This window comes from Scatophagus argus, chromosome 20 (assembly GCF_020382885.2).
Source record: "Scatophagus argus isolate fScaArg1 chromosome 20, fScaArg1.pri, whole genome shotgun sequence".
Classification (NCBI taxonomy): Eukaryota; Metazoa; Chordata; class Actinopteri; family Scatophagidae; genus Scatophagus; species Scatophagus argus.
The window spans coordinates 19,242,087-19,267,011 of NC_058512.1; the positions used below are offsets into that span (position 1 = coordinate 19,242,087).

General features: G+C 40.2%; 1 protein-coding gene across 2 annotated transcripts; it reads right to left on the reverse strand.

Annotated features, from left to right (window-relative positions):
* Positions 1–1,577: 1,577 nt before the first annotated feature.
* On the reverse strand, positions 1,578–23,776 carry dennd1a (DENN/MADD domain containing 1A). 2 transcript variants are annotated; one of them, XM_046374393.1, is made up of 23 exons: positions 23,605–23,776; positions 21,822–21,886; positions 18,861–18,904; positions 18,409–18,458; positions 17,701–17,820; positions 17,179–17,248; positions 16,368–16,448; positions 16,152–16,205; positions 14,958–15,068; positions 13,766–13,866; positions 13,405–13,450; positions 13,029–13,130; positions 12,785–12,910; positions 12,454–12,555; positions 12,295–12,382; positions 10,130–10,170; positions 8,626–8,697; positions 8,480–8,536; positions 8,037–8,189; positions 7,074–7,138; positions 4,383–4,520; positions 3,562–3,808; positions 1,578–2,921 (listed from the first exon to the last, which is right to left on the reverse strand). In XM_046374393.1, the coding sequence occupies exons 1-23, from the start codon at positions 23,619–23,621 to the stop codon at positions 1,854–1,856; spliced, it is 3,018 nt and encodes a 1,005-aa protein (XP_046230349.1). In that variant the 5' UTR covers positions 23,622–23,776; the 3' UTR covers positions 1,578–1,853. The 2 variants fall into 2 exon arrangements, with proteins under 2 accessions (XP_046230349.1, XP_046230350.1); XM_046374394.1 differs by lacking the exon at positions 4,383–4,520 and having other exon boundaries at positions 23,605–23,774.
* Between the last annotated feature and the right edge of the window lie 1,149 nt (positions 23,777–24,925).

The following is a 24,925-nucleotide window of genomic DNA, read 5'->3' on the forward strand; positions in this document are numbered from 1 at the left end:
GTCAGATTAACATGCAGTTCATTATTTTATGTCACTAACTGTGTGTCCCAGTGCTCCTCGTAGTCTTGTGTCTCTCCCTCCCTTTCTCTCTCTCTCTCTCTGTATCTTTCTGCAGGTATCTCTCCATCCAGATCTTCAAGCTGAACTGTAGCCGGCTCTATGACCAACCCAATGTGTATTGTTGACATCTGCCTGTCATTCCTCTATGTACCGACTATGGGCGGGGTGGTTCTCCCTACGGGCCGAAATCGAACTGATAGGATAGTGATTCTCAACATCACATAAAAAAAGAATACATGAATGTTACAGCAGTTCATTATAATTTTCATTACTATAATTTTCTTATAACTTGTGAAATGTTAAAATCATATTGAGGTGGTAGCAAAAGTGAAACTAAACAGTTGAGATTTTGTTTTGCTTATCTTTTTAGTAATGTCATTTCTCATGTTGTTAATTGCTTTCCTGCCTGTACAACATCCATTGCACGTCTGCCCGTCCTGGGTGAGGGATCCCTCCTCTGTTGCTCACCCTGAGGTTTCTTCCATTTTTTCCTGTTAAAGGTTTTTCTGGGAGTTTTTCCTTAGTCGATGTGAGGGTCGAAGGGCAGAGGATGTTGCTGATGTTATGTTAAGCCCTTTGAGACAAACTGCTTGTAAAAATGGGCTATACAAATAAAGTTGACTTGACTTGACTTGTCTCACATGCTGCGGTTTTCAAGGTCTTCAGTTCGTTCTTCCAAAGGAGTCACTGACTGCAGTAGGGAAGTTACGCTGTGTCACCTCATCATTTTTAATTAAATAAATAAATAAATAGTTGTTTCCAGATCTACAATCTTTATGTCCACCAGTATGCTAATTTTGTCATTTGCCACCTGGATAAAATTGATGAGCTAATTGTTACTTGCGCCATTTTTAAATACCATGTCAACTCCCTGGCTAACAGACTGTAGTTTACTGGTTCACTCCAAGTTCTCCATACTCTATAACTTAGTGCCTCAAGGGGCAAGTGGTTAGCAAGACTGCTCAGCTAGAAGGCATCAAATTCTGGCCATACAGTATCTTTCAAATTGCATCTTTAAAGTAGAGGAAAGGGCTGACAGTATACATAACAGTTAACAAAGCAATGTTTGTTCTGACTATTTGTTTGCTGCTGATGGAAGAGGTGTATGATTCAGGGAACTCCTAGAAAATGAGCTGCTGCACTCCTCCCACCATTATGTGGCTTCCATGGTTGCCATGGCAACAAGATGAGGTTACAGTAGCAAGCAGATAGAACGTAGCAAATAGTAGAGGCTACAGTGGAAAGCAGATTGAACAGCTCCAGACAGCTTCTCTCTCCTTGCAACTGGTGCTTATTTCAGTTGCTGACAAGACAAACAACGAAGGTGGCAGCAGCAACTGGTTACGTCTAAAAAGCCCCTTTAACATTATAATGTAAGCTCAATAAGTTAATGTTTCCTAATTTTAAGCAAGCTGGCTGACAATACCAAGTACTCACAGTCTGTGAGTACTATTAAAAATTTTGATTCAAGTACATAAGTTGTGACATAACGTTAAAAAACTTGCAGAGCCACCAGATATTGTAATCAACTCTTTTTCATTCCTCAACATTGTTTTAAAATACATACAATTCCAAATCATCATTTTGGGATAGGCGATTACGACAATTCTCTCTCAAGTTGCATTCTTAGAAAGTCTTTAATATGTTAATAGCTGAAACACTATTGATTACTCTTCTACGACTGTGAGCTGCATGAACTGAGTAAAGTGATACTGCAACAGAAGGTCCTGATACAGTAGTGGGAAAGTGTGGGTAGCAACAAAGAGGGGCACTTCAGTACATAGTCACAGGTTTTAGTCAAATGTTTCCCATCTCCTGCGAAGGTCCTCCACCTTCTTTTTTTGGGGTGTAGCTGGCTTGGCCATTGTTAGCAGATCCCCAAAAGGATCCTGAGTTGTCTGACTGTTTCCCTCAACATGAAATGGTTTTGCCAGTTTGGTCATGGTTGCACTGGAGACAGATGTCGAGTCTGCCAGACTAGAGAGAGTTTGATTGCTGGCAGAGGAGTTAGGGAGGGAGGTGACTGAGGAGGGGATGGCTGACTGGAGCCTTCCATAGCTGGGTGGCAAAGTTGAACTGCCTGGTGAATGCTGTCTGTAGAGTCCTGGAAGTGTAGAAAAGGGCTGGGACTGGGGTGTAGTGTGTAAGTAAGAGCCTAGTGCAGGCCCATAGACTGAACTGAAGGGATTCCCACTCACGGTCGGTGAATAATGCATCTGAGGGGATGTGTGAGGCAGAGACTGGGCAAAAGGGTTGAGTGATATATGAGGATGCAGTGGGAAAGGAGGCAATCCCTGTGGGTAAGACCTGAGTGGTGGTGTTGGTTTGCAGGTAGATGACACACCAATATCTACTCCGTCACTCAGTGAAGTGGAACCGGCTGGTGCTGAGGTTTTCAGGGGGTCTAGAAGGCTTATCAGATCTATATTGTCCTCAACGGCCTTGGTGGGTTTAAGCAGGTCTCCATCTATGTTCATGCTCAGGGCTTGCCTAAACTCATGTGCCCCTGATGTAGTCCCTCCTTCACCAGCTCCTGCTGGCTTAGGACGCGACTGGGCCCCAGGGGGTGCTAGGACGCTACCAAGCTCAGGCGTCTTCCTTCCATGGGGACGTGGAATGGTGATGTTGCTCGGTGTAGAAGGTTCCAAAGGGTCTGAGCCCAGGCCGGAGCTTTCATGGTTTGGAGAGTGGGTTTCAGTCTGCACAGGAAGTTGGACAGACGGTGGTCGGTCACATGCGGGAGGCACACAAATGGGCAAGGCTGTTTCATCCTGCCCTATACTCCACAGTTTATTGTAAGGGGTGGAGAGCTTGAGGCCTGGAAGCGTTCGTGAGTGTTCACCAACACTCAGGTCCATTCGCTGCAAACACCAGAGATAATTTAGACTTCAGAACCATTCCAGCGGTTTCTCACAATCAACTGAGTAAATAAGTTGTGCTTACAACTTACATTACTGACATACAATTCATGCAAGAGCCAAGTGGTTTTAGTTCATCATTCATTTTAGGACACTGAAAAACAACTCACGGTGACTTGAAAATGTCCTTCACAATAAAGGTGTCCCATCATTTTAGTCATTCTAATTTTTAAAAGTTTTTGCATGAAGCAGAAAAATCAGGAAATGCTGAGTCCTTACCGACAGTCACTTAACTTGACCATGGCTAAGAGAGGACGAGCATATTTTGGGGAAAAAATTATGTAAATAAATAATGGACACTTAACTTAATTTGATTTCATTCTATTTATTCAGGTTTTTTTTCGGTGTAATAGTTATTTCTTTGGGGATTGAGGTGCTCTTGTGACATTAGCGTAAAACTTGTTTTTTAACTTTTGTTTCAAGTTTAATATATTTTTAAGCTTTTAATAATTTAAAGCATTATTATCGCATATGCGTTAACGCGATAATTTTAATATTATTGTATTTGAAATGTCTGTGCCAGTAACTTTCTATTAAGGCAGTGTTCTACAAGATTTGGCAGTGGAATATCTGGACCTCTGACCTGGTAGGTGAACTTTGCCTGTAGATCCTCAGTGTCTTTGGGCGTCCTCAGGTCCTCTAGACTTTTGGCTAAGGTCACTGGTTGGCTGTCAGGCTCATCCTGGCAGCCGAAAATATCGCCCAGGAGGTTGACATTGGAGAACTTCTCATTAACTGGGCTGGGAGGGGCAGTGTGACTTTCTGCCCCAAAACCAGGATCATCTCCTTCTATCAACTCAACCTCCTTCAGGGAGCGGTACGGCTGTGGCCTGCAGGAAAAGAGTTTGACCGATGGTAATTCATTTCTCTCACACTTTAGAGGTCTAAACACTATACCCAACCTGTGAATGCTACTTTGTACTTATGGCTGATATTGTGCTTTAAATCAGTTGCATATTAATTGGCTAATAAGATGCAGTAATCACTGTTCACAAAACCACTTGGGTAGGGGTCGACAATGTTGATAAAATCTTCTGTCGGGATATAAGGACTTTAATACCATCAGTGATATATAAACATGACACAGCAAACTTCTTGAAAATCAGTTAAGTAACCATTTACACTTAAAATAACATGGTAGGAATGTCTGTTTTAAACAAATCCTATCTGATAAATCAGGAAAAGCAGTCCTTGTCATTGATTTACAACATGGCTCATGATGGCTCAACAGCTAGAGGTGTTCTTATCCCAATATATATTTACAATGACCATAAAGTCCTCCATGTGAAGCTTTAAAACAGATGTACACACACATGCACATAATTAATTACAAAGAAAACAGACAAGTTAGGAAAAGCTTATCAAATTAATCACTAGTGCAAAGCCAATCAGAGAGATGCATACAGAGGCGACCACTCAAAAGGGACGGAGAAGAGAAAGCTGTCAGGAAACCCAGAAATGGAGTCATCGTCATACTGTAGCTCATCTCCAGATGAATCCTCAGAGAGAAACACTGTGTAGTGACGAGTAGGACGGATAGAGCTACAGTGATGAAGGGAGGAAGGAAGACAACAGGAAAGTCACAGCTCATTACACACATGTTAATTAATTAATAAAGAACAGGAAAGAAGAACACAATTAAGAAAAGAAAGGTTAGAGATTAGTAATCTTAGGAGTATGCATTTGTGTTTTTATTTACATACAGTGTATTAGGATCATTATGTTAGTGTACTTAGATAAGTTGCATTTCTGTTCTTTTTAGGTTCTCAACAAACAAATCCTTACTCACTTAAATGGAGAGACTCAAAATGTTTCTAGAAAATGCAGTCAGGCTGCCTTAGTTAAAAAAACAAAACAAAACTCTTCTCCATAGAATATTTTGCCTTTATGGTAGATTGAGATTTTCCTAGTTTTACACCAAAATTCAGTGGATTTAATATACCACAGTGAATACAAATACAGTGTCAACTAGTTCCAGTAGGGACTGTAATGAGAACAGCCCTAGTTCCAGAGAAGTAACCATTCACTTCAAATGAGAGAAAATAACATTTTCAAAGATTTATAAAGTTTACATGTTTATATATATGGTTACATTTCATGGATCACTTTAATCAGATCAGGAAGGTAAGCATTATTACAATCAAAGTTCGTACCATTTACCTCGCTCTTCACGGTCTTTGGAATAGACAACTTGCTGGTCTAGTTCTACAGGTAAACCTATTTCTGCTTGGTAACAGGGGTTACTGACATCCATTTTTTTGCTCCTTAAATTTTAGGTACGGCTTAAAGTGTTTTCTTTGTTGTGTATACTAGTACTTTATCACATATATTGAGTAATCATCATGATATATTTCTAACATTTATGTACTCACTTTAATAGCGCAGGGGTGTGACCAAGTCATGGACTTTCCAGTCACAAGAGATACACAAATCATAATGTACTTTTCATCAAATGCAAGGCAACGTGTTGCCATGACTTACTGTTCTTTGTGCAACTTCATATATTAAATGAAATTGAAAGTTGTTGCATCTCTGTAATTTTTGACCCAAGTTTTACATACTGCAATCAATTTTTTTATTGAAGTGGTTTGACTAACCCAACCAGTCAAGGCAGATGGCCGCCCATCTTGAGCCGGGGTCTGCTCCGAGGTTTCTGCCTTCTAAAAGGCAGTTTTTCCTCTCCACTGTCGCCAAGTGCTTGCTCAAGGGGGAATGTTGGGTTCTCTGTATTACAACTTAATTAAAGAGTTTAATCTAAACCTGCTCTAATTGGAAAGTGTCATGAGATAACTTTTGTTGTGAATTGGCGCTATATAAATAAACTGAATTGAATTAAACTGAGGTTTACTTGAATACATGTTGAAGCCCCTGTTGATGCGCACAAACTGTGCCATACAAAGCAATGTGGACTTCAGAGTCATGAGGTGCACCTGAATGAAGTCCCTATCCCTGCACGTGTATCAGACTCACAGACACAGACAGCAGAGGACAGAAGCAGTGCCTGTAAATGAAGTTTTTTTTTACATGACTGTTTTGGTACAAACATTTACCCACCGGTGCAGGCGACAAATTGATTTACTTATTAAACAGAGAACCTACCCATATTTGGTGCTTGGCAGCCGCTAATTTTCAGACCCACGGAGTTAATGTAAGCCAATTGAGGGTTGGATAGGAAATCACTGATTCGCAGCACACTTTTTAAATAACATCTTAACATATGAGGACACTATCAAGTATTTTCAATTCAAAAGGTTCAAGTCCAAGTTAAATCAAAAGTTATGGGTGTCTAAGTCATTGTCATTGTCATTATTTACATTTCGATACTTCTGGTATTATTACTGCTGCTATGCATCTCTGCTTGTGTGCTCCTTCTCTCACACCCCACCCCCTCTGCCTCTCTCCCTTGCTCTCTCTCTCTCTCTCTCTCTCTCTCTCTCTCTCAACCCAACCGGTCAAGGCAGATGGCCGCCCATCTTGAGCCGGGGTCTGCTCCGAGGTTTCTGCCTTCTAAAAGGCAGTTTTTCCTCGCCACTGTCGCCAAGTGCTTGCTCAAGGGGGAATGTTGGGCTCTCTCTATTTCACAATTTAATTAAAGAGTTTGGTCTAGACCTGCTCTAATTGGAAAGTGTCATGAGATAACTTTTGTTGTGAATTGGCGCTATATAAATAAACTGAATTAATTAATTAAACTAAGTCCAAGTCAAGTAGCAAGTCAGGTAGCAATGAGTGCTTCAAACATCAAAAAAATCTAATTAAGTCAAATGCATGGTATGAAACTAGTAAGCACCTCTGAATGGCTTTTACTGTGAAGCAGCTGCAGGACATGTTAACATCAGTGGTGCAAGTTAGGGAAATTGAATAGTAAAGTAAGAATAGTAACTCCAGAGTGAAACAAAGACAGTCCATACTGAAAATTATTCACTAGTTGACAAGCTCCATTATGTTTGGAAGGCTAATATGGGCTTGCACTGTTCTCAAAGTTCAACTAAGAGTGACCTATAAGTGGATTTTACAGCTGTACCTCAAAGCTCATGCACTGGCTATCTGGCTATGTAAATGTACATATGCACATTTATACAAGAGAGGCAGGCTTACTGGTCAAGGCTGCTTTCCAGGCTGACATTACTGCTTGGTCTCTTCAACAGCATTGGTGGCCGAGCCTGTGGAAGTGGAAAGATAATAATCAAGAAAAGGGAACACAACTTAGGAATACAGTACTATAATAATGTTTTCAGAAATTTTATGGGAACAGGAAAATAAAACTGTAAAAAAGTTGCAGTTGACAAAGTGAAATAGCTGTCACCTTGCAATGAATGAAAACAGGAAAAGGTATAAGTATCATGCTATTTTGTACCTAATCCAGTAAATTAAAAAGGATGACAAATCAAGGTGCATTATCACACTGATGTAAAAAACATAAATAGAGCCAAAAGGAGACAGGAGAGTTCAAAGGGGGGCAGGGGGAGGATGGCATAGCAGCCATGGGAGGGAGGCACACTGGCATTTTGAAAACAACTAAAAGCTAGTTATTATAAGTTAGTCGTCTTTGTATCATGACCGCCAGTTTGAACAGCAGTGCATCTGAGACACATCTCATAGCGGATACTGAGGTATTAAAAACACTCAAATGTCACAAGTTGCATCAAAAGTCTCACTACTTTTTCACAGAATCTTAACTTAGTCATCACTGAACGCACAGATATGTGACATGACTTTTATATTTTCATTCACTATGATTTGCACTTTAGAAAACATAGAAAAATGCCACAATAACTTATAACTCCAGACCTGTCATGAAAACATTTGCCACAGTGTAAACAAATACAAACTAAAAAGGTGGGGTTCAAGTTTTAGTTCCAACAGTAGTAGGTAACTGCAGTTCCAAAAAAATATTGTAAATTGTATGGAATATATTATATTATTTTATGAAATTACATTGGTTTCAATCACCCAACTGTTGTTACAGTCCTTTGTTGAAACTTGTTGAAATCCCGTGTGAACTCTTTCTCTTTGCATTTCCTTCTCACCACATCCCCACCCCACCTCATTTCTGCCCACCTGTCCAAAGTGCACAGTGATTGGCCTGTGGTTGTCCAAGGTTCGCAGTGGCCCCTCCCTCCTGGCTGCACCAGTAGAGGAGGTAAAGCCTGCTGTGTTGTCGTCATCGATGACTGATGATCCTGCTGTGGAGAAGCCATTTTCTGCCTGCTCCTGCAAAAAAGGGACACAGGGAGGTGGAGGTTGACCTGGGCTAAAAGAATAATGGCACAGCTGGGGAAGGGGGTCGGGGAGGGAGGCTGCATGCCGCAACTGTGGATGTGAGATTTAGTTGATGTAGTTTAGATAAGTCAGGGTAGTGTTTACAGTATTTTTATATGCGAGGGAGACTAAGAACTGTCACCACTTTTGTTGTTGGAGCTCAAGATTCAAACTCTCAAATTTACACACCAGCATAGCAGCAAACAATGATCCACAACAGTCAGGAGCGTATATATTCATACCTTCTGCTTAAGTCGGCTCTTCACTTCTTTGATACGCATTTTTGCATGGTCCTTTGCCTATAAAATAAAGAGAAACATTGCCATTCACACTTCTAAAGGTTCCTTTTCTTATATCTGAAGCCAACAGAAGTTGGACAGGTACTCACAAACTTGTAAACGGTCTTCATGGCTGGGTTCGCCTTAGTCTTCACTGTGTTAAAGATTGCTCCACCCCCTTTCTGTCAAAAACATTTCCACAAAATCTGTTAGTGAGACTATCTGTATGCACCAACAAGTGGTTTAAACATTACTACACTCTCTAGTCGACACCAGAAACACAAGTCGATTATTATCATTATTATTATTGTTCCATTAATGTACATGTAGGAGCAATTTTTTGAGCTAACCGTAGGCAGGACACTATGTTGGTCCAGTAGGTGTCACCTTTGTGCTTTGGCTCACTTACAATACAAGTAGGAACCTTCACTCAGGGGACAGGTGTTGCTGGATGGAGAAGCACAAACAGTGCACAAATACAGCACTAAGCTGGCCAAATGCTGCGTTGTAGTACTGGTGAAATGTTTGGCTGTATGGAGACTTATGGACAATGGTTATGGATTCTTTCACTTACCGTGTTGATTAACATTAATGAGAAAATTGGATGTAGTAAACTACTTTTGACATGTTACTCTAGCTTAGCTACATTACTCTGGGGGTAGCCTCAGTGTAGTGAAGCTTCATTCAAGGTAGAGTAACTAGTATACTTTGCAACTACTGACTTGAATGAATTTGATCTTAAGTAGTTAGTTTCACCTCAAAAGGTGCAACGTGCCCTGATGGTGATGTTGGAAGGAAGACACTGTAAATGCAAAATTAAAAGGTTTTAATGCCAACACAAACCATAAAAAAATAGAATTACAGACATGTGATTGACTATATAGACAAAAGTATTCAGACAGACCTCTGTATTATTGAATTAAGGTGTGGTATGAGGCTGTCTTTCAGGGGTTGGCTCAGCCCCTTACATCCAGGGAAGGGAAATTTTAATGGTTCAGCAGCTACTCCACACAAATGTCCATGTATTTAGAATGCAATGTTACCAGAGTAACGTTGGTGTAATAGTCAGTTGTCCCACTACTTTTGTTTATATAGTGTGCGTCTCTGCACACCAGTTGCAGCTTACATCTAGTGTAGACTTTGAAGGAATTTCATAAAATGTAATTAGGGTAGTTATTGGCTATATGGAAGATACCACTATATTGGCATGGATGAAGATATACAATCAGCACATCTATATAATCAGCACAGATTCAAGATGGACACCCAAAATAAGTTCCACCAATTCAGAATCTGACCAAATGTGAAATATGGTCACAATCTGCCCTTTCATTGCTCAGTTACAGTGCTGACTAATGGCCAGAAAAGTGTTTTTGCAGAACATTATAATGCCAAAGTGAAATAAACCTTTGACCTTATACACATAAAATGTGTATGCATCCATGTCCACAGTTAGGTTTGGTGGCAGTCTGGCCAGTAGTTTTTGAATAACTTGTGTTGGATAGACAGTCTGAGTAAAATACTATATACACTAACAAGACTTTTCCCTGCTGTCAACAGGGCAAAAACAAAAATGTAGCCAGTTATTTTTTTCTAGCATTCAGACTAACTCACCTTCACAGTGAACAGCCATTGGTGGTAGGTCTTGTCACTACCTGTGGGAGGTCACAATAATAAAAGGTCAACAACATCAAGTCATGGGTACAAGGAAATCTAGTCTGGCCGACAAGTTAAACATCAGAGTGATTCACCATAGAAACATCAGTTTTGACACACAGTAAGCACGGTTAACACCCAACAGAACAATCTTTTAAACTTCACATTACAGGACTTCCTCATACTGTGCCCTGCAAAAGTATTCACCCCTTGGTGTTCTTGTTTTGTTTCATTACAACCTGGAATTAAAATGGATTGTCATTTGGATTTCATGTAATAGGCCCAATAAAATAGTCCAAATTGTTGAAGTGGAATGAAGAAAATACCTTGTTTAAAAAATAAATAAAAACCGAAAAGTTCTAAGTGCATATGTATTCAACCCTTTCGCTATGAAATAAGATCTTGTCCAACCTATTAACTTCACAAGTCACATAATTAATTGACCGAGGTCCACTTGTGTGCAATCAAAGTGTCACATGATCTTTCATATGATATCAGTATAAATACACTGGTTCTGAAAGCCCCCTGAGTCTGCAATTGCACTAAGCAAGCAACATGAAGACCAAAGCTTTCCAAACCAGTCAGAGACAAAGTTGTGGAGGCGTACAGGCTAGGGTTGGGTTATGAAAGAAATATCCCTGTAAACATAACACGGAGCACCATTAAATCCATGATAACAAAATGTAAAGGTATGGCATCTCTACAAACCTAGTAAGAACAGGCTACCCACCAAAACTCACAGACAGGGAATTAATCAGCAATTCAACAAAGACACTGTATTCACACCAAAGTGTGTTTTTCTGTTTTAATTACTGTTTGTGTCACACACACAAAAAAAAATAAAAAAATTTGCAACTGCAAAGTGGCAGGCCTATTGTGTAAATTAAATGGTACAAACCTCCCAAAAGTCCATTTTAATTCCAGGTTGTAACGCAACAAAACAGGAAAACACCAAGGGGGTGTATACTTTCTCAAAGTTCTACACAAAATACCCCGTGATGACAAAGGGAAACAAGTTTGCTTGAATCTTATGCAAATTTATTAAAAATAAAAAACAAAAAATGTAACCTGTACATAAGTATTCACACCCTTTGCCATGACACTCCAAATTGAGCTCAGATGTATCCTGTTTCCATTGATCATCCTTCAGAGGTTTCTACAACTTGAGTTGAGTCCACTTGTTCATGTCAGAACACAAACCAAGCCATGAAGTCAAAGGAATTGTCTGTAGACCTCCGAGACAGGATTGTGTCGAGGCACAGATCTGGAGAAAGGTAGAGAGCTAGAGCTGGCTCCTAGAGCTGGCTGCCCAACTAAACTGAGTGATCGGGGTAGAAGGACCTTAGACAGGGAGGTGACCAAGAACTCAATGGTCACTTTGACAGAGCTCCAGTGCTGCTCTGTGGAGTGGGGAGAACCTTCAAGAAGGACAACCATTTCTGCAGCACTCCACCAATCAGGCCTGTATGGTAAAGTGGCCAGACAGAAGCCACTCCTCAGTAAATTGCATATGAAAGCCCCTTTGGAGTTTGCCTAAAGGCACCTGAAGGACTCTCAGACCGCAAGAAACAAAATTCTCTGGTCTGATGAAACAAAGACTGAACTCTTTGGCAAGAATGACAAGCGTCATGTCTGGAAACCAGGCACTGCTCATCACCCGGCCAATACCATTCCTCCTGTGAAGCATGGTGGTGATAGCATCATGCTGTGGGGATGTTCTGCGGCAGCAGGAACTGGGAGACCAGTAAGGGTCGAGGGAAAGATGACTGCAGCAATGTACAGAGACATCCTGCTGACAACCTGCAACAACCCTAAGCATACAGCCAACATCACAAAGGAGGGGCTTCAGGACAACACTGTGAATGCTGAGTGGCCCAGCCAGAGCCCAGACTTGAACCCTATTGAGCATCTCTGGAGAGATCTGAAATGGCTATGCACCAACGCTCCCCATCCAACCTGATGGAGCTGAGGTTCTGCATTGAAGAAAGCTGTGCCAAGCTTATAGGATCATACTCAAAAGGACTTGAGGCCGCAGTGTGAATACTTTCCGGGCGCACTGTAGGTGCACTCTGTCCATGAACCTGATTGAAAAGCAACCCACAGACACCTTACTGCTTACTCACCTGCATATTCACTCATGTCAATCTCTTCCTCAAATACGTCACTGAAACCTTCTCCTGAATTCAGCAGGTCCAAACGACCATCAATAAACTGCAGGTGGAACCACAAAATGTATTAGGCTTGAGTGTAAGAGGATGGGCAAAATGTGTGTGTTTGTGTACCTGTTTGAAGAGCTGCAGCTGGATGGCATTCTGGAGGAACTGTCTCATGGCACTGGAACGATGGTTCACAAAGGCTTCCTCGTTAAATGTTATGGGCTCACCCTAAAAAAGCAGGAAAGCACAAGTGTCACATGGCGTACAATGCTAACACAGTAAACATTTTATAATCACTTCTGAGTTGTCCTGTCCTTTAATCTTGTTACATGGACAACCACAGTCCATATGTAAGGATGTGGACATATCCATGTGACTCTGTATGCCATCTTACCAAAACTCACAATAAAGGAACAATATCAAGACCATTTTTTATTGGTCTACAGTGTGTACTGACCGACTCGATCTGCAGAGCGTTTCTGTAGCAGCCGAATAAGGCCGCCTGACTCTTGAGGAAGGCTCGAGCCACACCATCCCCAGTTGTAGTTGAAACCTTCTTCAAACGACTTTTTAAAGATGAAACCTGATGGACACAAAGTCACATTAATTAGAACACAAGTGTATCTGTGAATGTTCACATCCATAATAAAAACTGGATTGATTCTCTAAAATATGCTGTGAAGTGTATAATAGTTTCTCACCACATCATTGGGCAGGCTTTGGAGATCATCATAAGGGGTTTCCAGGGTGTTTGTGTCCACATTCAGAACCACAACATCGTCCAGAGCCAACCCTCGAACTTTCTACATGCAACAGAAAGAGCATACTTGCCATTATTCACCACTGAACCACTGATCAGCATTCTAATTTCTATGCATTAACATTAATGATGTGCTTTAATTTTACCATTGATGGTTCAATGTGGATGCGTAAAGAGCAGGATATGAAGCTGATCCATGCAGACAACTGTATATATGTTCATTTCCTCATTTGGATGTATGTAAAACACTTAGTATGGATTCTCTGCAGAGTTTTTTATAAATGAGGCCCCTTATCTCCTCAGTTATAGACACCTACCTCCATCTGGCTGGAATGTACTCCGATAAGGTAAGGCATTGGGGCACTGAAAAGAAAAGCCAGTTTCATAGTTAGTTGATAATAGTTGGGTTAACTGAGCTGGAACTTAAAGGGATAAATACAGTCAATTGATGCAACTGAAGCAACTCAGTGTGTGCTGTACTGACTGAGAAAGTTCTCCTGCTGGTGGAGCTATGTACCAAGATGCATTGCGTGTGACCTTTTGAAGCCCACGACCACTTAGCAAGCTGTCTGTGTGCCTGTTGTGTTAATGCTAATGAAAATACGGAAAGTTTATGATCAAAACTACTCCTTTATGGTGTGCATTTATCTAGTGATGGATAATAGCCAGTACACTCACCAGCAGTAGTCTAAAAGATGCTGAGGCAGGACAGGAATGTAAACATGTTGCCAGTGCATTGGATATAACATGGCTGCAGACCCATGGACGCAAGCTGTTAACTGTGGACAAAGACAAACATGAGACACATGATGCCACATTGTGCTCTTCTAACTGACTGAAGTAGCCACAACAACCCGTAAGCAGGTATCAGACGCTATGCTACACTGACAGTGAGTGTTACTAGCAAGCTTGCACCTGTGTTTTGCTATTGAGGTGCCTACAAACACTGACTTCATAAATTCATATTAATGTTGTTGGATTATTGCATCTATTCCATTTTCTTATCCTTTTTCTCACTGCATAGAGTTAAAAAAAAAAAGAAAGAAATCTTAATGATGCCATACTGACATTATTCCAGCAGTCCTGGTCAGACACAATCACAAAATGTTGCCCTCAGAGGAGCCTCCCCTTACCCTCAAACTTTGCTCTTCTCGTCGATGATATTAATTATATTCATTCATTTTCAAAAGCTGAAGGGGGATGAATACTGGAAAAAATGTCTATGTTACTACCAGCAACTGCACAAGCAAATTTCTGGTATGTTTTTGCTATCTGAATTCTTTGTGCATCATGAACAGTATCTACGCTCTTCCTTTTACTGATTGTGCAGTTACATACTGATCTCATCTGTTCTAAGTTCAGACAAAACTGAAAAAACATAAGCGTATAAAGCACAGAGTCAGAGTACAGACTAATTTGGTTAGCTAGGCTACATATGTCAGGCTGTGGGAACTGATCAGTATAAGGAGACGCTTTTAACTTCTGTTCACTATGGTCAACAATAGAAACAGAAATTAAGAGACAAAACAGAAAAACGTAACCAATAAAAAAAAAGGCTGGCCACATAAGGTCAAGCACTGGCACTGATTTACTGATATCCAGATAGGTTGCTATAAACTCAGTCAAACAATTTCCAACTCAGAGTTAATCCATATTCCATATTTAAGGTCAGAGAACTTCAAAAACAACAACATTTAATTCTAAAGACTCCAAATGACATTTTTAAGAAAGCATTTTCTAAACTGTTTTCAGAAACGTGAAGTCCCGTAAACTATAAAATCCAACAGAGCTGTTCATTACTAAAAGAAAAAGGGACCAAAATGAGTAGATATGAAGAAAAGAAAACAAAGAGAAAGTAGACTCTACTTACAGTGCTTAGTTTGCTACAGCAGATGAGGATTCGGCGTTCAAAAAGCATACTAGCGTACAGATGAAGCATGTTATTGACATCTACTGCTACAAAGTACTCTGTTAGGTTTCTCTGCAAAGGTCAGACACAATAAGAGAAAAACATGAGAGACAATTGTGAACATACAGACCATGATTCTGTATGAATAATACAATCTGTGGTTCAACTCATAAAGTTCAATATTGCAAAGAAAGTATGCAGTAGCTATTTCAACTGACAAGTACTAAGCAGCAATGTACTAACTATGTATTATTTGTAATCTGGACCAGTAAAGGCTGCAACATAAGAAATAAATCAAAAAAATCTAATGACAGTTCTCATACCTCTCATACCGCAATCAGAGCATACCAGGCCAAAAGCATGAGCTGGGATTTTATTATTACCATTCATTAATTTAAATGTTAAAGTGTTTTGTTTTATTTTTTAAATACCAGTTGCTAGATTCACTAGCCCGAGGTGCCTTTTTACTTGCCCGGGCAGGAGGGTAATCCACGTTACTGAGCCCCGCAAACATTCAGACAGTTCATTTGACGTTACACACGGTGAGCCTTTGACTGATCCGAAAACATAATGTACATGAACCACATGTGGAGCTGCTGCAACGTTACATTTCCACTATCTGTGATCAGTGAAACCAGCTACATCCAGCGTTAGAGCAACATGTAAATGTTACTTAAAGTGTGCTTGGCTCTTATACACAGAAATAGGTCATTAAATGCAACACTGTATTTAAATTATTTAAACATTTAAAAAAAAATAAGCCAAAAAAGTTTTCTAGGTTTCTAATTTACTTCCAGGTTATGCAGACCACTGAAAAAATGTTGGTGTTATATTTTGAGCTGAGATTTACAATGTTTAAGTTATAGAATTTGGGGCATACACTACATCTTAAGGGTTGTTTCATTTGATAGTCAGAAAACTGTGGGACCTGAATCAGTTTTCACTCTAAACGGCGAGCCATCTTCAGGATCTACCTTTAAGAAGGTTACAGTATTTACTGGTTCACTTTTAATCAAACGTCCTCATGCCTTAATGGCTTACACTGGTCATGCTCACGGTAACAAATCAACTGTATGAACTGTGAGCCTCTCCTTGATTAAAAGCGAGGGAGGTTAGAGAAGATCTGACTGGGATGAGGGAAGTGACAACACTCACATTCTCAGGTATGGTGGGGAGTTCCCCTGTGTCAGGCACAGTGAAGAAGGAATGCTGGAGAAAACACGAAACAAGAGCTTAAGTACAGTACTCTGATGGCAGCTGAAGAGTTAAAATGTTAAACATCGGTGACATTGTTTTCCTTTGTGAAAACACGTTCTTGTAGTGTTTCCAGTTTAAACCAAGCTGGGTGTGATGTGATGAAGTCGGACTCACCACACCGAGATGAACAGGGACTCCGGGCTCAGGGATAGGAAGCGTGTGGAGTGACACCAGGAGCTCTTGCCACTGACTTTCCTGAAACATTCAGCAGTTGAAAAATAATCCATTCTTTAATTTCCCTCGGGATCAATAAAGTATCTATCTGTCTATCTATCTATCTATCCATCCATCCATCCATCATGTAATGGCCATTTAAAGAGCGAGTCCACTATTTTTTGTGTACTTCTAAAAACTTTTTTCCATGTGACATGTGTGACATGTGACAGTCCTCACAGAATTATTGTTGCAAAGTCAAACAAGAAATTGACACTTGATATTGCCCTGTCACGTTTTCACAACTGTGTGACTGATTATACTGCTCTGTCAGTTTATTATTGCTCAGTTATATAGCTTGTTGTGAAAAAGCATAATCAAGAGGAATTCATATACTGCTACAATCTACTACAGATGCATTTGAAAACTGTTTAAAAGTACACCAATGTGTCAGTGTTATAGTTCAATTGATTTTTACAGAAGTAGTAGTCTGTTCCTGTTGCCATTTCTTCTAGTTCTGCATTATGAAAAGCCAATCAGCTGCTTCAGGAGTCCCAGGTATTAAACCTAGATGGTAGACCCGCCCAGCCAACATGTGACTGCAAGGGGGTCGTTGTCTCACACAACCATCATGTGACTCATTAGTCTTATGTGTCCAGGTGTGAATTACTTCCCCCCCAACCCCCCCGCCCCCTTCTACAGGCAGAAACATGGCTGAAATCTGATACAATGTAATGACCCCACAAGACGAGTCACGTGTCCATGTCCTTACCTGGCCTTTGACGGTATAATCTGCGAGGATATTCAGTAGCTTGTAGAAAACTTCAAACCAGGGCAGGTAGCTGAGACAATAAAAAAAAATGTTATATTTTTACAAAGCTAAGACTGCTAAGACACTGTTTAAGAGTTGAAGAGAATGTGGGGTTAAAAGCACATTGTAGGATTGTTTCATAACTGTGGGACTCAAACCAGTTTTCACTCCTCAGCCATGTCCAGGATCTACCTTTAACAAGCTTACTTTACTTACTATTTCACTTGTAATCAAATTTCCTTGTGCCTAAATGGCTACATTTTTGCTCAATACAGTTTACACTCTGTACTATCAATACCTTAAATTAAGTCCCACCAAGTCATAAACACTGAGACTACAAAATGTCAGCAGTTAATTTTAAAATTCTTTTTCTTTTTTACTTATTTGATTGACCTGTTCCTGATATTTAAAAAATATAACAATGGAATGGCAGCTAGGGGGCAAACACTGACTGCACACAGCCACAGACACACACAGACTCACCTAAGAATGCAGTAGCAAGTGTGGGCACCAGAGGACAGGCGACAGAAGCCGAACCTCTGTTTGCTCTCAATGTCAGTCAACACAAATGTGAAGTGTTGGCCGACCTGGTTCACTGTCAGGCTGCAGGATGAGAGAGGTTCAGAAGGCAGACGGAAAGAGAGAGGGAGAGAGAGAGAGAGAAAGGGGGGAGAGAGGATGAAGGATGCAGAGCACAAAACAAATTGCTCATGACAGCGCTGCAGGCTACAGGCTCTGACCTGTGTGTGGAGGACAGCCAGGAGCTCTTGGAGAACATATACTCATTTTACTGGCACCAGTGATAAACTCACTAATGCACAGTATTATGGGTGAATTGTAAAGTAAAACATAAATACTGAACCAACAGAGATAGTGGTTGATATACTGCTGAAACAGTGGGGGTCTCCCACTTCACAGTATGTGTCCATATTTACTCTGCCGTCACTCAGATAATTTTAGTAAAACCAGTGTAGTGTATTTGACGCTGTTGCTTTGTAGGACTGCAAAGAAGACTACAATGAAAAGAAATGGATATATTATGATTTGTCTGTGATTCTGGGCTGGACAACTAGAAACAAAATGGTATTGTTCTGAGGTACACCGAGACTTATCTGCCTGTATCACTGGGGGGTGTACCTCAGGGTCAGGGAAGAGATGTGTGTGCGTGTGTGTGTGTGTGCATGTGTGTACCTGTCCATGATGAAAGGGAAACAGAACTTGGGCACAGTTTGAAGAGTTTCCTGTGGTACACACATGAAGAATAACAGAATACAAATGTGTGTAGTTAACATGAGTTATCATCAATATCTAAGTAAAAAAATGATGTGGCATAGCATCATTGAGTAAAGTGAAAAACTTTCCAGGGGCTGTAATATGAAGGAACTGACTGAAGGATGATGAGAAATATGTGAGAAAAACAAAAGAGAAAGAGCAAAGCATAAACAAACAAAAAATGGTATCACTTGAATTTCCAGGCTGCCCATGTTTTGTTTTTTTATTGGAACACAAACATGACCACAGTACACAACAGTGGTTAGTTAAGACAAGAGTTACTGCAATGGCATGGGAAAAACCCAACAGCCATTAGGAGGGTGAGAGAGGAAAAAAACAAAAGGAAATAAAGTGTATTATGTTTTTCAAACCTGGTCTGTATAGTCTTCTGGGAACTGCCTCCGCACCTCTGGCCCTGTTAAATATGTACAAAAGTAAAATGACTGTGGAGAAGTAAACTAATAGAGCACATTCACTTTGGCTTAAGACGATGAGTCATTCATAGTCGGGCAGGTTTATGAAAAAGCTTTTATTGGCTTATAAGTGAAGTTCTAGCCAGTAAATCAGTCTGTGAGGTTCTGAGCATTCTAGGAGCTTGTATTTACTGATATTAGAAGCATACACACCAACAGAATATTAACCTGGGTCTGTGTTCTGATCTGGGCCACTTCATTCAAATTAAGGCGACACCATAGGGGATTTTTTTTTTGTATTTATTGGCACTTCTGGCACTCTGATTTGCACAGCACGACAAACTGTGCCTCCCAACAGGCTGTGCTGACACGTTTCCGACTGCAACCAACCCACGAAAGCCCCGCTTCTCCCCCTCAAACAAGCACGCGTTGCCAGACTTAACTCACGTCCACGTCTCTGCCTGTTCAGCTGTCAGTACATGTGCAGCTTCCAAACGAACCTTTGCGGTTTTGAAGTTTAGTTTCATCGAGGAAATGATGACAGGCACGAAACTCAAACAGGACAAAATTCTTAGAAATATAGCCTCTCCTCAGTACACAGGAAATTTAGTCACGTACTGCAGATTAAAAAAGCCTCAGAGAAACGAGACACACCAGCTTTTTATAGAACCGCCGTCATTCATCATTTAGCTAAGACAGAGCTCTCTGGAAGTGAAAGCTGCTGGTCAAAGATCTGACTACTCACTCAAGAAATCCAGTTGGCTACTTTATTATATTCATTTTTGATTCAAATAATTTTGATGTAGAAGTTCTGATTTGCTATGTGCATTAATGAACCGCCAGCTTCATCCATACAAGAAGGCACGATGACAGAAAAACGTGTCTATCTGTCTTCATCCCACGCGCTGTGCATATGTGGGTGTGCACATTAAAGCTGAGAGGTGGCGTCCTGCTGAGTAGGGAGCCGTCTTCAATATTTGATAAACGCTGGCCAAATAACCGATAAGAAAACACATTAAGAACTGCACTGATTGCACACAGCGGGGACGTCCTCATTAGATGGGCTATTTCAGGAAACACTGGTGGCAGCAGCTTGATGACTGTGCAGTGAGCGCTAAAAAGTCCACTGCTTTTTTCCATATATGCCACAGAGACATTTATGGGTGTAATGAATCAATAAATTGCGCTTTGTGCTTTTTTACAGCAGAGCAATCAAAAGCATTGTAAACACACACTGACCAAATGTCCCAAATGGTGTTTTAACTAGGGTCACCACCCTGTAGCTGTTTGCCTCTGCACACCAATCACATTGCAGTCTATGTCCATGTCTGTCCAGACTCACATGATAAACACAGTGACCGACAGAGAGCTTCAGGACAACGATCACCTGTAGCTCAGTATCGTCAAAACTAATGAGCTTTTGGTGAACTACAATGCTTCAAATATGACTGCCGGTTGCAAATTAGTTACAAATTCTAAAATGTGGATGCTTCACACACATCTTCAACCTGGCAGCACAGAAGATCAATACAATTAGCACAGTTTCAAGGTGGGCACCCAAGAGTACTGTGACTAGTTCAGTGTGTGACCACGGTGAAATATGGCCCCAGTCCGCCCTTCTGTTCCTGAGGTGCTCATGGCTATCGCCGGTGAGGAGACATAAAAATAAAACTGGCTTAACAGAACTTGGTTCAGTATATATTTTTACACATTATACATTTTATCCATGGTTTATATTTTTAGCTGTCCCGTCATTGAGTAACATTCTTCTGCTTTTCTGTGTGTGTGTGTGTGTGTGTGTGTGTGCCCGCGTGGGGGGGTGGGGTGGGGGTAAAAGTATTGAAGTATCAGCACTCTTTTGATACCACACCTTTAAGGCAACATGATATTCCAAAGTACTGGAGTTATACAGAGTCATGGCCTGTCAGTATCTCCCCATTGTGTTCTCTTCTGGTTTCTGGTCTGTTTTGTCTGGACTCTTTGGTGAAACCAATTTAGATTTTTTTTTTTGCCAATGTAAATAAGAGACTTGTGTATTTAAGATAGTTAAATTTATTTTATTGAGTCTGTGTGTTTGTGTTCTGGATCCTATTCAGTTAGTTTAAGACTAAAACTAAACAATATATTAAAAAAACAGATCTACTATCAGACAACCAAGTCTGCCCATTATCACAAATGTGTTGGTATCAGCACTGTGTGCAGTGGACAAAAAGGATTCCGTCTTGTCTGTAAAACAACCAACACACTTGATTCACCAGCAGCTTTCCATTGCCCCCAGACTTATGCCCAATAACAAATCACCAGGACCTGATGACTTTCCTGCTGAGCTCCATAAACACTTTTGGCCCATCCTAACTCTTATCTTGAACAGACTGACAACGATAAAAAGAAAATTCAATATTTCAGCAAACATGAAAGCAAATACACTTTCATTCTGCCTTAAAACGAAACAAAGTTTTAACCTTACCATCGAGTTACCGCCTCATTTCTCTCCTCAACATGATACAGACATCTTCACTAAGGTACTAGCTTACAGAACAGAAGAAGTAACTTCATCCACGATTCCTCCAGGTGAAACGGGCTTTGTTCAAAGGTAGACATTCATCCAATAACACACTCAGACTTTTTCATTTCATCATTACGATGAACAGGTCCTACCAGAGCCACCTTGGATGCAGAAAAAGCCTTTGAGTAAAGCGGTCATTTCTCCAAACCACACTGTAAAGACTCAGCTTGAGTAATCATTAGTTAGATTTTTTTGTAAGTATTGTCAAATAACGCAAATACTGAAATTACTTAAAATACCTCTATATGCATATTGCATACATACATACATACATACACACAAGAAAGAAAAATGAGAACAGTTAAGAAGGATTTAGTGCAGGATTAGCTGTATCTCAGCCTTGAGGCACTTACCAGAGCTCTGTGTGCCTGGATGGGTTACCTCCAGATATACCTCAAAAGTGGACTCAGGGCTCTCCCTACAACAGAGGATAAAAACTTAGAATTATGTTCTTTCTGTGTTATGGACAAATTTCAGACAAGAAAGCATATTCATAATGCAGGGGACCCTTGCAACACTTCAACACTTTCATTTTGATTTACCATAATTCTCTTCACATAATGACAGAACAGTGTTCAACATGTAATTAATTTGATGGGCAATTTAAAGTTCTGATTGTGTTTGACGTAATATTGTGTTTGTTCTTAGACTGTTGAATAAGACTAATGAATGAAGCACGAATGAAAGAAATAATCAATTCATAATATGTACAGTGGCGCTATGCAACATTCTGGTGGTTTTACCATGTTCCAACTTCCTAGGCCTCTTAGTCTGCGGAGCATGTTAGTTATGAACTGTATTCCACTTAATTAAGGCCAACTTTCTTGTGAATTAGGTCAGTATATTCACAATGTTCAAAGCACAACATTAGATTACGTAAATTTTAACTAAAATTGAACATATTAGTTCAATTAACATGATGTCACAAGATATAGTAGCTACCACCCAGTCCAAAGCCTGTTGTGATCCAAGATTTGGAGATGTTTCCTTAACTTAATAGCTATGGGTTGGGGTTGATCCTTAGAAGCATAGCGATTCACGCTTGAAAGCTTATGCCTCAGTGGAGAAATGTCAGTAACTGGAAATTTAAAACCAAATTTTTAACACTACAATCAGCTGTAAGAATTTTGCAAGTACTGGGCTGGATGGTGAAACATAACATACATACATGCATGTTGTGTTTACGTTCTTAAGGGTTGTGCCCAATAAGGTGTTACCTTATTCACGGTATTTCTACTTATTATTTTTTTTATGTATATTTGCACAAAACTGGCCTGCCACTGTCCTTTCACCTCTGCTCAGCTGTTTCTTAACAGACAGCTGTGGGATAAAGCATCAACACCAGACTGACTGCTACAGACAGGTGTAGTTAAGCAGGTGTGACTGCTGGTTTCACAAGAATACTGCTAATCACCATAACAAATTATTCTGTTTCCAAAAAAATAAAAAAATAAAAATATATGCTCATATTATATTTAGATTTGTCTGAATATTTTTCGTCTGAAAATTTAAAACTTACAAAGAAATTTACAAGGTGACATTTGCACGCTTAGATCAATAAAAAGACACTGGCTAGATTTAGCAACAACATAACAGGTTTACTGAAACGTGTATTTAGCATTGATTGTCCCAAACAAGACTGGATCCAGCTATAGCAGGGCTCCATAGCAGCCACGACTTAGTGACAGACTCGTCGCAGCCCTACAATGTTTACAACGTTATCGGAGCCGTGACATTGGGCTACGGGAAAGCTCGGCGTTCCTGTTCTGCTGTTATGTCCAGAAAACTAGCATCCGCTTTAGGAATAAACACCGACACAGTTACCATGTTTACACTAGCTGCACATAGAGAAGCATGTTCCTAATTCACAGCTAGTCACCCCTGACTCAGCTTCTGCACGACAGGCTTCTTACTGTTTTCAGCTTGTGAATGACTAGCAGACCTCTAGCCATAAGACACATTTAAAATGCTTTGTTTTTCTTGTCCAGTAAGGGGTGTACCAACAGTGTTTTTAGCCTGTGTCGCAACAAGTCAGGGCCTTGTACTGTACTGTATCTTCCCCAATGACTTACTGTAACAAAGCTAACAGAGAAGCAGGCTGCTAACAGTCTTAACCCAGCGGATAAACATTCTTACTTGATTCGGGACCCCATCCTTATATCTGACCCCGCCGTCGCTGTCGGCAGCGGTTTTCAGTGCGCAGACGCGTCTGTCCGGAGATGTTTTTCGGATGCTAACCTGTCACACAGCGTACAACGCCATGGTCTGTCTACACGCGTAGATCACGCTCCGGTTCGCGCTGAACTCTGGGAATTGTATTTCTATTGTGGAAGACAGGTAAGTCAATGATAGGGAGCAGTCTCGTGCCTGAAACTACAGCTTCCATAAGACGTGTCGCTGACGACAATCGGGTCCCGTGATAAGATAAATTGGCCGATTTGGCAGAGTTGCCATTATTTACTTTGACTAAAACCTAAGGAAGTTATGCATACGTTGCATGCGTTAAGTTTTGTAAAAAATAAAATAAACAATAATAATAAAATGGAGAATATGGGGAGAAGTAAACTAGCGCACATTTATTTTAACTTAAGATGATGAGTTTTATGTCTGGTTTGGATAGAATGAGGTTTAAGGCTATGCTATTTATTATTAGGAAAAACATTTTTACATGAAAGGTCTTATTTCTTTAAGGTAAATGTTAGAAAAATATCCTCAGGGAAGCAAAGAAAGCAGGGTCCCTTGAGCCAATACTGATGATGAAGTGTTACATCCCGATTCCAAAGCTGGGAATCTGTGTAAAATGTAAATAAAAATGGAATACAATGAGTTCTTTTCAATCTATATATTTAATTGAATACAATACAAATAGAATTTATTTAAGGTTAAGGAAACAAAATGTATTTATTTATTTCTTTTTGTAAATATACACTGAATTTGAAACCTGCAACATGTTCCACGTGCTCTGTGCACCTTTTCTCTTAACAACTTTCAGTGAGTGTCAGTGAACCGAGGACACTAACTGCTGAAGTTTGAAAGTGAAATTCTTTCCCATTCTTACTCAATATACAACTTCAGTCAGTCAACAGTCCAGGGTCACATTGTCAGTGGGAGACAGGTTTTGACTGCAGCAGATGTGGCTTCATTGATTTGCTGGAACAGGGGAGTCTTTGAAAGAAAACGAAAGAACAAAACAAACATGTATAGAGTCATACAAAAAAATAATCCCTCTGAGTCATCACACGATCCATGAGAAGTGTGCAGTAGTAGTAATAATAATAATAATGATGATGATGATGCAGTATATATATCTATATATATATATATAATTCAATATATTTGCCGAATGGAATTCTGTTAGAAGTTGATGTTGAATGCTTTTCTTACACTTTCTTGCCACGCGTGTAAATAGCCTCATATCATATGTCATTAAACAATGGCCCCATCCCACATGCAGGGG